General features: G+C 39.0%; 1 protein-coding gene across 1 annotated transcript in view; it reads left to right on the forward strand.

Annotated features, from left to right (window-relative positions):
* The first annotated feature begins 236 nt into the window (after positions 1-236).
* The window catches only part of BNC1 (basonuclin 1), a 30,167-nt gene continuing 18,245 nt past the window's right edge, over positions 237-12,158 (forward strand). The window contains exon 1 of the mRNA XM_032624038.1: positions 237-314. Within this exon, the coding sequence (XP_032479929.1) occupies positions 237-314 (78 nt within the window). The remainder of the gene's footprint in view (positions 315-12,158) is intronic.

Raw genomic sequence — 12,158 nt, forward strand, 5'->3', positions numbered from 1 at the left:
CGGGCGGTGGGGCAGGGGACCGGGGGTGGGGGGTGCCCGAGGGCGGAGGAGGAGGCCGCGAAGTGGTCCCCGCTGCCCCTCAGGTGCTGCTGGCCAGACCCCGAGCCCCACCGGCCGCCTGGTTTTGCATAACCTCCTAAGGATTTGTCAGCCAGATGTGACAAGATTGTCGAGCAGAGAATGAAGGAGGAGATCTGATATTAATCAGTGCATAGCTTGGAGCCAAACTTTCTCAAATGCGGTGTAGAAACATGTTCTTCTCATTTAAGGCATCTCTTTGTGGCTGCGGGGCTGCCACCGGTCTGACTTTGACAGTTAAATGGAATGCCAACTAGCAGCCTTAATTGTATGAGTAAAGTTGTGTGTATTGTTGGGGGGAGGATCAGACACTCTAAGGTTCAGTAATGTCCCCTAGTTTTATGGCCATGCTCACCGCAGTCCTCTGAAGACAGGGCATTTAAATCGGGCCAGACGCGCCTGGTTGCAGCCAGGCCTCTGCTGTTAACACTTAAGGGGCCTAAAAGAGGCCCCACTGGTGTCCTGGGAATCCCTGTCAGTGTGTGTGTGTGTGTGTGTGTGTGTGTGTGTGTGTCCCATAGAGCAGATCTAGCAAGAATTTTTTAAAAATATATTCTTCTCATCAAAGCAACAAAGATTTTGGTTGGACAGTAAGTGAATTGAAAAACAGCATTTAACAGATCTTTTTTTTTTCTGGTGTCCTTTTATTCTTTGCTGTTTTAATTTGATATTGGATTTCATGGGATCTTTTCATAAGATTTCTTAGATTGCTTTTTGCAAATACGTGCTTACGTGTTAAAACTTTTGTTCAGTGATAAATATACTGGCTCCTCAGCTGTCCCCAAATCTGTTGATATATATTACTAAAATTTCATTAAAATTGAATACGTCAAAATAAAAATTTTGTGCATGATGTAAAAGAGCATTACTCCAAATGTTACAGATTGTCCAGGATTTGATTTTTGCTTTAAATAGGTGTGAAAAGATAGCCACAACTTTTGCTAAAATAAATTTTGATAAATAGCTTTTTGTCATACTTAAAAGAATAAGATGTGAGTCATTATTTGATTTCTCATCTAATAAGTTTGCTAACTTTAATTTCCCCAAGAAAGTGTTACTATTTCAACTCAACTGTGGTTGAACATGTTCTGTTATAGAAGAGGTGGTGAGATCTTAGAACAAGTACTGCTCATACTCTGGGAACTCAAATATGTTCAGACATCTGCATAATTTAATTTGGAATATCACCTGTACCCAGAGTTCCTATTCCCTTCAGAATAGTAAGGATTTAGCAATGTGCCCCTTCTTCAGTCAGACAGAGAGAGTGGTTAGTTTGAAGTGGTTATTTGGCTGTTGACATCTACTGGGATGTGGAACGATGATCTGTTTGCTCTGGTTATAATTCACACTAGAAATGTTAACAAAAATGGAGTAATTGCAGTGGAAGCATAAAGTTTACATAGAGGGTTATCTTTATTTTATTTTAATTTTTATGCCTCTCCCATGTATCAGTTAGGCCTGCGTCCCAAGCCCATGCCCATATTCTGTACCTCAGAAGCATCAGCTTGGAAAGAAGGACGAACCAACCCATTGGGTGAGAAAAGCCATATCGGTTTCCCTGTGGAACAAGTAATAATTGTCCTTTAAGCATACACTTATTATTTCTGAATGCCTGTGGACAAATATAAATGGGAAAACATTTTAAACGTTTAGTTTGTCAGTAAAATTAAACCACAGCATATGGGGTGAGGGGCATAAGTGTCTTCTAGCTTTTGTGTATGGCTTTAGAAGTTGTTTTGACAGTAGCCATTAAAGAGTTGCCCTGAAGGTTCCACAAGGTAAATTACTTGCAGGAGGAGCATGCTTTACCCCAGGGTGAATTTTCACCTCTACAGACGTCATTTAGAATGAGTTACTTTTGTCAGAAACAGTTCTGTTTAAAAAGAACTAGAAATATCTTAGCTAAGGTGAAATCTCAGTGCTAGAGTCAATAAGTTTTCTAACTTACTTTATTCTGAGTATTCTGTAGATTTTAAAATTTTATTTATTTAGATATTTTATTTTTGATGACTTATCTGAGAGATATTAAAACTAACTGATTCTGCACAGAAGGGGCATCTGGAAAGGGTTGTTTTTTTGGTCTTTTTTTCCCTTTTAAATCAGTTTCCACCTGAAAACCTTATTTCCTCTTATCTTGTCATTCTTTGAAGCCCTTTTTCCTAATTCTGGAAATTCCACGATTCGGGTGCAGCCCCATTTCTCTACTCAGACACATGCCTATTTTATCCAAAAAGGGTGGGTCTAAACAGTGCAGACCTGCTTCACTCAGGGTCCAACTTGGGGCCTTCTCAAACTTCGCACAAATAAGCAAACCAGCTATCGCTGTTCCCGTCCACACATGGACTCATTATTATAAACCAGCCTAACATATCACAGGAGGACGCTGCCTTGGGGGTTGATAATTTCACTCAGCTAATGTGAGAGAAAAGAAAGATGGACAAATAAAATGTTGTGAAGGCCAGGTCCAAACAACCTATGTGGAGGGAAATGGTTGTCTCAGGTAAAGTTAATTCAGGCTGCTAACTTCTTTCATAGAGTTATATATTAGTTTGTCTCCTCTTACACATTATTTGTATGAGCCTTCAGTACATGCTAGCAAACATCAAAATTATTTTCCAGGTCTACATCAGCTTCCAGAAGCATTGTCCTTGCTCTGTAGCCCTCTGATTATTTCTTTCGTTATTCATTATGAGGATAAAATTTTTATACAGACAGCTCTGTTTCACGATACACCATGCTGAATGTTAAGACAGTGATCAGGATGTCATAAGTAAGTCTGATCTTTTCTTTTCAAAAATTTCAATTGGAAAATCTAGGGGTTTTTTTACACTTCATTTTTAAAATCTAGTTCTCACTAAGTTCCTAGAAGAAATATTTGCACAATTTTACTTAGCGATGTTCATAATGTCATCGTTATTTTACATCAGCAGCAATGGTGAAGTTACATTGTTTGTATAGTTGAAATTATCCTGAAGTGTAAATGTCTTTTTTTGTTTGGGTTTTTATTTTTTTCCTTAGACTGACTGTTGTATCCAGAAGTTCCCTACGTGTATAGTTAATGTCCTTTTGTTTTTTGTTGTCAAAGTTTTCTGAAGATTACAACTGAGGTCTCTGAAACTTAGGTTATAAAGGCAAAAAATGTCTCCGTATCATTTATATACCTGTATAGTTTTTTTTGTTGTTGTTAGTTTTTTTAAGAAGAAATATTTGGTTTGGTTTCTAAGGTAAGATTCGCAGATTTTCCTACTTTTTATATTTTCTGTTTTTAGAACTAATAATTTTAAGGAAAAAGGCACAGCTGTTAAATTATTTTGGCACAGAGTTTATACTTTGATTTATAGAGATCAAAAGAACAAGTATTTTCCCCATCTCCCTCTTTGAACTAAGCAGCAAGAGAAAACACCACAAGTGCCTCATGCATACTTTCTACTAACAGGTAGACTTGGCCCAACATCTGTTCCCTGAGTTCTACCTCCCACCTGCCATTTCTCTGCCAGACCCTTCTCCACCCTCTCAGTCTTCTTTGACCGGCCTCTTTTCATCCCCATCCTTGCAGCAAGAAACCAGATTCTGTCAGTTCTCCTTCAGTGTCATTTTTATGTTGCAAATGCTACCTGCCTGGTTTCTGAGCCTTCCCAGGGTCCCCTCTTTCAACCATGCTCATGATAAATGGTGTCTTCCCATTGTTCAGAACGCTGATGGTTCCATGAACCCAAGAGAGAGACTCATGGCTGCCCATCTGGACAGCACCCCCCCGCTTTTTGCCTTTCTCGGTCGGCTCTTGTTGCCCATGACAGAAATCTGTGCTCTGTGGCCCAGCCTCCTGGGCTTGACAGACATGTACAGGGTGAGCCTTCTTTACGCCTAGGACTGTGGCATTTCCTGCATGCACTGCTGAGAGCATGCCTGCTGCCTCCTGCAGAAAGCCTCCTCCGGGCTCTCTGCATAACACTGCTCTCTCCCTCTACACCATCTTACTCAAAACTAAAATTTGGGGGAGAGGTGGAGTCCTGATTTTTTTTTTTTTTTCACTTTTTTTTTTTTTTTTTTTTTTTTTGCGGTACGTGGGCCTCTCACTGTTGTGGCCTCTCCCGTTGCGGAGCACAGGCTCCAGACGCGCAGGCTCAGTGGCCATGGCTCACAGGCCCAGCTGCTCCACGGCATGTGGGATCTTCCCGGACCGGGGCATGAACCCATGTCCCACTGCGCCACCAGGGAAGCCCCTTTTTTTTTTCACTTTTTATTATAGAGTATTTCAAGCAAAATTGGACTAGTTTAATGAAGCTTGGTGATACATGCTTGGGCATTCAGCAGTGATCAACTTTGGGCCAATCCTGTTTCGTCTGTTTTCCCTACCCATTCTCCTCACCGTCACCAACACTAAATTCCTTTGAAGCAAATCCTGAGCATTCATTCATAAATACTTTAATATGTAGCTCTGAAATAAAAGGCTCTTTTGTTAAGAAAAGCAGTATACCATATAGCATCTAAAAATTAACAATAACTATGCATGTCATTAAATTTCTAAAGTGTTCAAATTCCCCTGATTGTCCCTTTAAGTTTATATTATCATTGGTTTGTTCAAATCGGTATTCAAATAGGGTCCATAAATTGTGTTTATTAATCTATAGGTTTACATTTTACTTTTTTCCTTGCAATTTATCTGTTGAAAAATCTGGGTCATTTGTCTTGTGGAGTACTCCCCAGCCTGGATTTTGGTGATTGTTTCCTTGTGATATCATTTAAGCATTCCTCTATCCCCTATACCAAAAGGCTTGATCTAATTCAGATTTGAACTTTTTGGGCAAGAACACCCCATATGTAGTAGTGTGTATCCTCCAATGCAGGCGCAGGTGACCTAGTTGTTGTCTTTTTCATTAAGAGTTGCAGAATGCTGATATTCTAATTCTTCATTTATTTATTTACTGGAATACTATAAAGAGAATCTTTGCCTCATCAGTGATTTGGTTGCCCTGAACTACAATTTGTATGAAAAAGGATACATGCTTAATTCTTTCCCTTTGTTTAACATCTTTTGGTTCCATAGCATCCTCTAAAGGGGGCCAGTGAGTTTTGCATTTGTTTTTAACTGCCTTATGAATTGCTAGATTTTAATATAGTAAATGACTCGCACTAATTTTTAGCAAATCATATTTTCTGTTCAGCAATTCTTTTTTTAATGAAATTTTTAAAGTGTGTATTTTGTTGTGTGACTATGATACAATACAGCAATTTTTAAAAATGTATTTATATATTTATTTTTGGCTGTGTTGGGTCTTCGTTGCAGTGTGTGGGCTTCTTATTGCAGTGGCTTCTCTTATTGCGGAGCATAGGCTCTAGGCGCGTGGGCTTCAGTAGTTGTGGCACGTGGGCTCAGTACTTGTGGCACATGGGCTTAGTTGCCCCGTGTCATGTGAGATCTTCCCAGACCAAGGCTGGAACCCGTGTCCCCTGCATTGGCAGGCAGATTTTTTTTCTTTATTTTTTTAATTTATTTTTTTATACAGCAGGTTCTTATTAGTCATCCATTTTATACACATCAGTGTATATATGTCAATCCCAAACTCTCAATTCACCCCACCACCACCACCACCCCCTGACGCTGTCCCCCCTTGGTGTCCATACGTTTGTTCTCTACATCTGTGTCTCAACTTCTGCCCTGCAAACCAGTTCATCTGTACCATTTTTCTAGGTTCCACATATATGCGTTAATATACAATATTTGTTTTTCTCTTTCTGACTTACTTCACTCTGTATGACAGACTCTAGATCCATCCATGTCTCTACAAATGACCCAATTTCATTCCTTTTTATGGCTGAGTAATATTCCATTGTGTGTGTGTGTGTGTGTGTGTGTGTGTGTGTGTGTATAAAATATATATATATATATATATATATATATATATATATATATACCACATTTTCTTTATCCATTCATCTGTCGATGAGCATTTAGGTTGTTTCCATGACCTGCCTATTGTAAACAGTGTTGCAATGAACATTGGGGTGCATGTGTCTTTTTGAATTATGGTTTTCTCTAGGTATATGCCCAGTAGTGGGATTGCTGGGTCATAGGGTAATTGTATTTTTAGTTTTTTAAGGAACCTCCATGCTGTTCTCCATAGTGGCTGTATCAATTTGCATTCCCACGAACAGTGCAAGTGGGTTCCCTTTTCTCCACACCCTCTCCAGCATTTGTTGTTTGTAGATTTTCTGATGATGCCCATTCTAACTGGTGTGAGGTGATACCTCATTGTAGTTTTGATTTGCATTTCTCTAATAATTAGTGATGTTGAGCAGCTTTTCATGTGCTTCTTGGCCATCTGTATGTCTTCTTTGGAGAAATGTCTATTTAGGTCTTCTGCCCATTTTTGGATTGGGTTGTTTGTTTTTTTAATATTGAGCTACATGAGCTGTTTATGTATTATGGAGGTTAATCCTTTGTCCACTGATTCGTTTGCAAATATTTTCTCCCATTCTGAGGGTTGTCTTTTCATCTTGTTTATGGTTTCCTTTGCTGTGCAAAAGCTTTTAAGTTTCATTAGGCCCCATTTGTTTATTTTGGTTTTTATTTCCATTACTCTAGGAGGTGGATCAAAAAAGATCTTGCTGTGATTTATGTCAATTGTGTTCTTCCTATGTTTTCCTCTAAGAGTTTTATAGTGTCCAGTCTTACATTTAGATCTCTAATCCATTTTGAGCTTATTTTTGTGTATGGTGTTAGGGAGTGTTCTAATTTCATTCTTTTACATGTAGCTGTCCAGTTTTCCCAGCACCACTTATTGAAGAGACTGTCTTTTCTCCATTGTATATCCTTGCCTCCTTTGTCATAGATTAGTTGACCGTAGGTGCGTGGGTTTATCTCTGGGCTTTCTATCTTGTTCCATTGATCTATGTTTCTGTTTTTGTGCCAGTACTATATTGTCTCGATTACTGTAGCTTTATAGTATAATCTGAAGTCAGGGAGTCTGATTCCTCCGGCTCCATTTTTTTCCCTCAAGACTGCTTTGGCTATTCAGGGACTTTTGTGTCTCCATACAAATTTTAAGATTTTTTGTTCTAGTTCTGTAAAAAATGCCATTGGTAATTTGTTAGGGATTGCATTGAATCTGTAGATTGCTTTGGGTAGTATAGTCGTTTTCACAATATTGATTCTTCCAATCCAAGAGCATGTTATATCTCTCCATCTGTTTTTGTGTCATCTTTGATTTCTTTCATCAGTGTCTTATGGTTTTCTGAGTACAGGTCTTTTACCTCCTTAGGTAGGTTTGTTCCTAGGTATTTTATTCTTTTTGTTGCAATGGTGAATCGGACTGTTTCCTTAATTTCTCTTTCTGATCTTTCATTGTTAGTGTATAAGAACGCAAGAGATTTCTGTGCATTAATTTTGTATCCTGCAACTTTACCCAATTCATTGATTAGCTCTAGTAGTCTTCTGGTGGCATCTTTAGGATTCTCTATGTATAGTATCATGTCAGCTGCAGACAGTGACAGTTTTACTTCTTCTTTTCCAATTTGTATTCCTTGTATTTATTTTTCTTCTCTGATTACCATGGCTAGGGCTTCCATGCTAGGGCAAGAGTGGACATCCTTGTCTTGTTCCTGATCTTAGAGAAAATGCTTTCAGTTTTCCACCATTGAGAATGATGTTTGCTGTGGGTTGGGTGTATATGGCCTTTATTATGTTGAGGTAGGTTCCCTCTCTGCACACTTTCTGGAGACTTTTTATCATAAATGGGTGTTGAATTTTGTCAGAAGCTTTTTCTGCATCGATTGAGATGATCATATGGTTTTTATTCTTCACTTTGTTAATATGGTGTATCACATTGATTGATTTGCGTATATTGAAGAATCCTTGCATCCCTGGGATAAATCCCACTTGGTCATGGTGTATGATCCTTTTAATATGTTGTTGGATTCTGTTTGCTAGTATTTTGTTGAGGATTTTTGCATCTATATTAATCAGTGATATTGGTCTGTAATTTTCTTTTTTTGTAGTATCTTTGTGTAGTTTTGGTATCAGGGTGATGGTGGCCTCATAGAATGAGTTTGGGAGTGTTCCTTCCTCTGCAGTTTTTGGGAAGAGTTTGAGAAGCATGGGTGTTAGCTCTTCTCTAAATGTTTGATAGAATTCACCTGTGAAGCCTGGACTTTTGTTTGTTGGAAGATTTTTAATCACAGTTTCAATTTCATTACTTGTGATTGGTCTGTTCATATTTTCTGTTTCTTCCTGGTTCAGTCTTGGAAGGTTATACCTTTCTAAGAATTTGTCTGTTTCTTCCGGGTTGTGCATTTTATTGGCATAGAGTTGCTTGTAGTAGTCTCTTATTATGCTTTGTATTTCTGCGGTATCTGTTGTAACTTCTCCTTTTTCATTTCTAATTTTATTGATTTGAGTCCTCTCCCTCTTTTTCTTGATGAGTCTGGCTAATGGTTTATCAATTTTGTTTATCTTCTCAAAGAACCAGCTCTTAGTTTTATTGATCCTTGCTATTGTTTTCTTTGTTTATATTTCATTTATTTCTGTTCTCATCTTTATGATTTATTTCTTTCCACTAACTTTGGGTTTTGTTTCTTCTTTCTCTAGTTTCTTTAGGTGTAAGCTTAGATTGTTTATTTGAGATTTTTCTTGTTTCTTGAAGTAGGCTTGTATAGCTATAAACTTCCCTCTTAGAACCGTTTTTGCTGCATCGCATAGGTTTTGGATCATTGTATTTTCATTGTCGTTTGTCTCTAGGTATTTTTTGATTTCCTCTTTGATTTCTTCAGTGACCTTTTGGTTATTTAGTAAAGTATTGTTTAACTTCCATGTGTTTTGTGTTTTTTACGTTTTTTTCCCTGTAATTGATTTCTAATCTCATAGTGTTGTGGTCAGAAATGATGCTTGATATGATGTCAATTTTCTTAAATTTACTGAGGCTTGATTTGTGACCCAAGATGTGATCTATCCTGGAGAATGTTCCATGCATACTTGAGAAGAAAGCGTAATCTGCTGCTTTTGGATGGAATGTCCTATAAATATCAATTAAATCTATCTGGTCTATTGTGTCATTTAAAGCTTGTATTTCCTTATTAATTTTCATTTTGGATGATCTGTCCATTGGTGTAAGTGAGGTGTTAACGTCCCCCACTATTACTGTGTTGCTGTCGATTTCCTCTTTTAGAGCTGTTAGCAGTTGCCTTATGTATTGAGGTGCTCCTATGTTGGATGCATATATATTTCTAATTGTTATATATTCTTCTTGGATTGATCCCTTGATCATTATGTAGTCTTCTTTGTCTCTTGTAACATTCTTTATTTTAAAGTCTGTTTTATCTGATATGAGTATTGCTACTCCAGCTTTCTTTTGATTTCCATTTGCATGGAATATCTTTTTCCTTCCCCTCACTTTCAGTCTGTATGTGTCCCTAGGTCTGAAGTAGGTCTCTTGTAGCATATATATGGGTCTTGTTTTTGTATCCATTCAGCAAGGGCAGGCAGATTCTTAACCACTGCGCCACCAGGGAAGTCCTTGTTCAGCAATTCTTGACGAATCAAGGTGTCTGACTTTTTTTCCCCAATGAAGCCATGTGCTCCCCTAGAGCGGACACTGGGAGTTCCTCATCTTCGTGTCTCCCTGAGGCTCCCCACTGTTACTTGTACATGGTAGATGCTTTAAAAAAAAAACAACGACCCCCACAAAAAAACAATTTGTTACGTCTTCCCTGGTGGCGCAGTGGTTGAGAGTCCGCCTGCCGATGCAGGGGACACGGGTTCGTGCCCTGGTGCGGGAAGATCCCACATGCCGCGGAGTGGCTGGGCCCGTGAGCCATGGCTGCTGAGCCTGCGCGTCCAGAGCATGTGCTCCGCAGCGGGAGAGGCCACAACAGTGAGAGGCCTGTGAACCGCAAAAAAAAAAAAAAAAAAATTGGTTTCATTTTGTCACACTACTAATGGAAGGTGAAGGCATGATGAACATCTGGTCCATGTGTAATTCTCCAGGTGGACATCAGTCCAGTGCTGCCAGCAGCAGATAAGCTACCTCACACAAAAGGACCTCATGGGTTTTCTTCTCCCTTCATCCCAGTTGTCCTGGGACACCTGGAAAATGATGTTACTATTTTCAGAATCCTAGTTGTACCTCTGTGGTTTTGCATATGTTAGAAAAACAATGAAAAACTTAATGAAAAGTGTAAGAAGTTAGAGCAAAATGAGAGGAGGGAAGGTAGGGAGCACAAAACAAGAAAAAAAGCCAGTTCTGGTAAGAGAAGTTAGAAGTATAAAATGTGTGTTAAGAGGCAGAGTAGCTCCAAAGAGCAATGGGGTAGAGACCTCCCATCCTTGAATCAAGCATTTTCCCAAACCAGGAAGTATAACTCTGCAGCCACAGAGAGAATGGGAATACAATTTCACTGGAGATGAAAAGAAAGTAAGTTCTGTCCCCACAAGCTAAGGGTGGTCCAGCCGCTTTAGAAGATGTTTTTTATTATATAGATGGGCAGTTTTTGATATGCACTGTAGATTTCCAGGACTCAAACATATGAAAAGCCATTGTCTATATTCAACATTTAAAAATACAACTTGGAAAAACCCGCATCATTTTTATTCTAAAGCTTGGTGACTTTTAAAAAGTGATTTGTGATTTAGCTGACTGGGTCCCTTGATTTCAAATCGGGAAATTATGATTCTCAGAACTGAGAATCTGACACAGCCTTAGAATCTCATATTTAAGAGAGGACCATAGACTCTAAACTTGGCCTCAGTGATCTTTACTAGTTAGCAGTTTTTCACATGATTTTTATGTGTCACTCTCCACAGTCGGTAGGAAGGTCAATGTGTAAATTAGGAACAGCATTTGGCTGCTAGTAAAAGAGCTCCTTAATAATGGTTGCCATCCTTTCTGCTCAGCCATCCTTAGGGCGTGACTTTGAGGTTGACCTCAAGTTTGCATCCATGAGGTCCAGCCATCATGTTCTTGTTCCAAGAAGGAGGAAGGAGGAAAGGCAAAGAATTCCCCCAGCTGAGTCAGGTCTCATTTATTTTTATTTTTTTTAACATCTTTATTGGAGTATAATTTCTTTACAAATGGTATGTTAGTTTCTGCTTTATAACAAAGTGAATCAGTTATACATATACATATATCCCCATATCTCCTCCCTCTTGCGTCTCCCTCCCACCCCTCTAGGTGGTCACAAAGCACCGAGCTGATCTCCCTGTGCTATGCGGCCGCTTCCCACTAGCTATCTCTTTTACACTTGGTAGTGTGTATATGTCCATGCCACTCTCTCACTTCGTCCCAGCTCACCCTTCCCCCTCCCCATGTCCTCAAGTCCATTCTCTATGTCTGCGTCTTTATTCCTGTCCTGACCCTAGGTTCTTCATAACCTTTTTTTTTTTTTTTAGATTCCATGTATATGTGTTAGCATACGGTATTTGTTTTTCTCTTTCTGACTTACTTCAGTCTGTATGAGAGACTCCATGTCCATCCACCTCACTACAAATAACTCAATTTCGTTTCTTTTTATGGCTGAGTAATATTCCATTGTATATATGTGCCACATCTTCTTTATCCATTCATTTGTCGATGGACACTTAGGTTGCTTCCGTGTCCTGGCTATTGTAAATAGAGCTGCAATGAACATTGTGGTACATGACTGTTTTTGAATTATGGTTTTCTCAGAGTATATGCCCAGTAGTGGGATTGGTGGGTCATATGGTAGTTCTATTTTTAGTTTTTTGAGGAACCTCCATACTGTTCTCCATAGTGTCAGCTCCCATTTGTAAGGAGCTTTCTGTAAAGCTCCACCCAGCCACTTCTGCTTGCACACATTGGTCAATCCTTAGTCACCTGGCCACCAAAGGAAACGTGGAAATTAAGGTTCCTTTACTAAGGCAGATCAGGCAAAGGATATTGGATGGGTGTCTGTGATTAGTAAGCATGGTGCGGCTTTCTCATTGTTTCATTCATTATTCTCTTAATACCAGTGGAAAGCTTACCAAGTATCAGGCCCAGTGCTAGCCACTAGGTATTGGTTTGGAGTTTCACTTTTGTTGCCTCTTTAGGGAATGATTCATTATAGAACAAGTTTTTGGAGGCCTT

The sequence above is a fragment of the Phocoena sinus genome, chromosome 2 (genome assembly GCF_008692025.1).
Source record: "Phocoena sinus isolate mPhoSin1 chromosome 2, mPhoSin1.pri, whole genome shotgun sequence".
NCBI lineage: Eukaryota > Metazoa > Chordata > Mammalia > Artiodactyla > Phocoenidae > Phocoena > Phocoena sinus.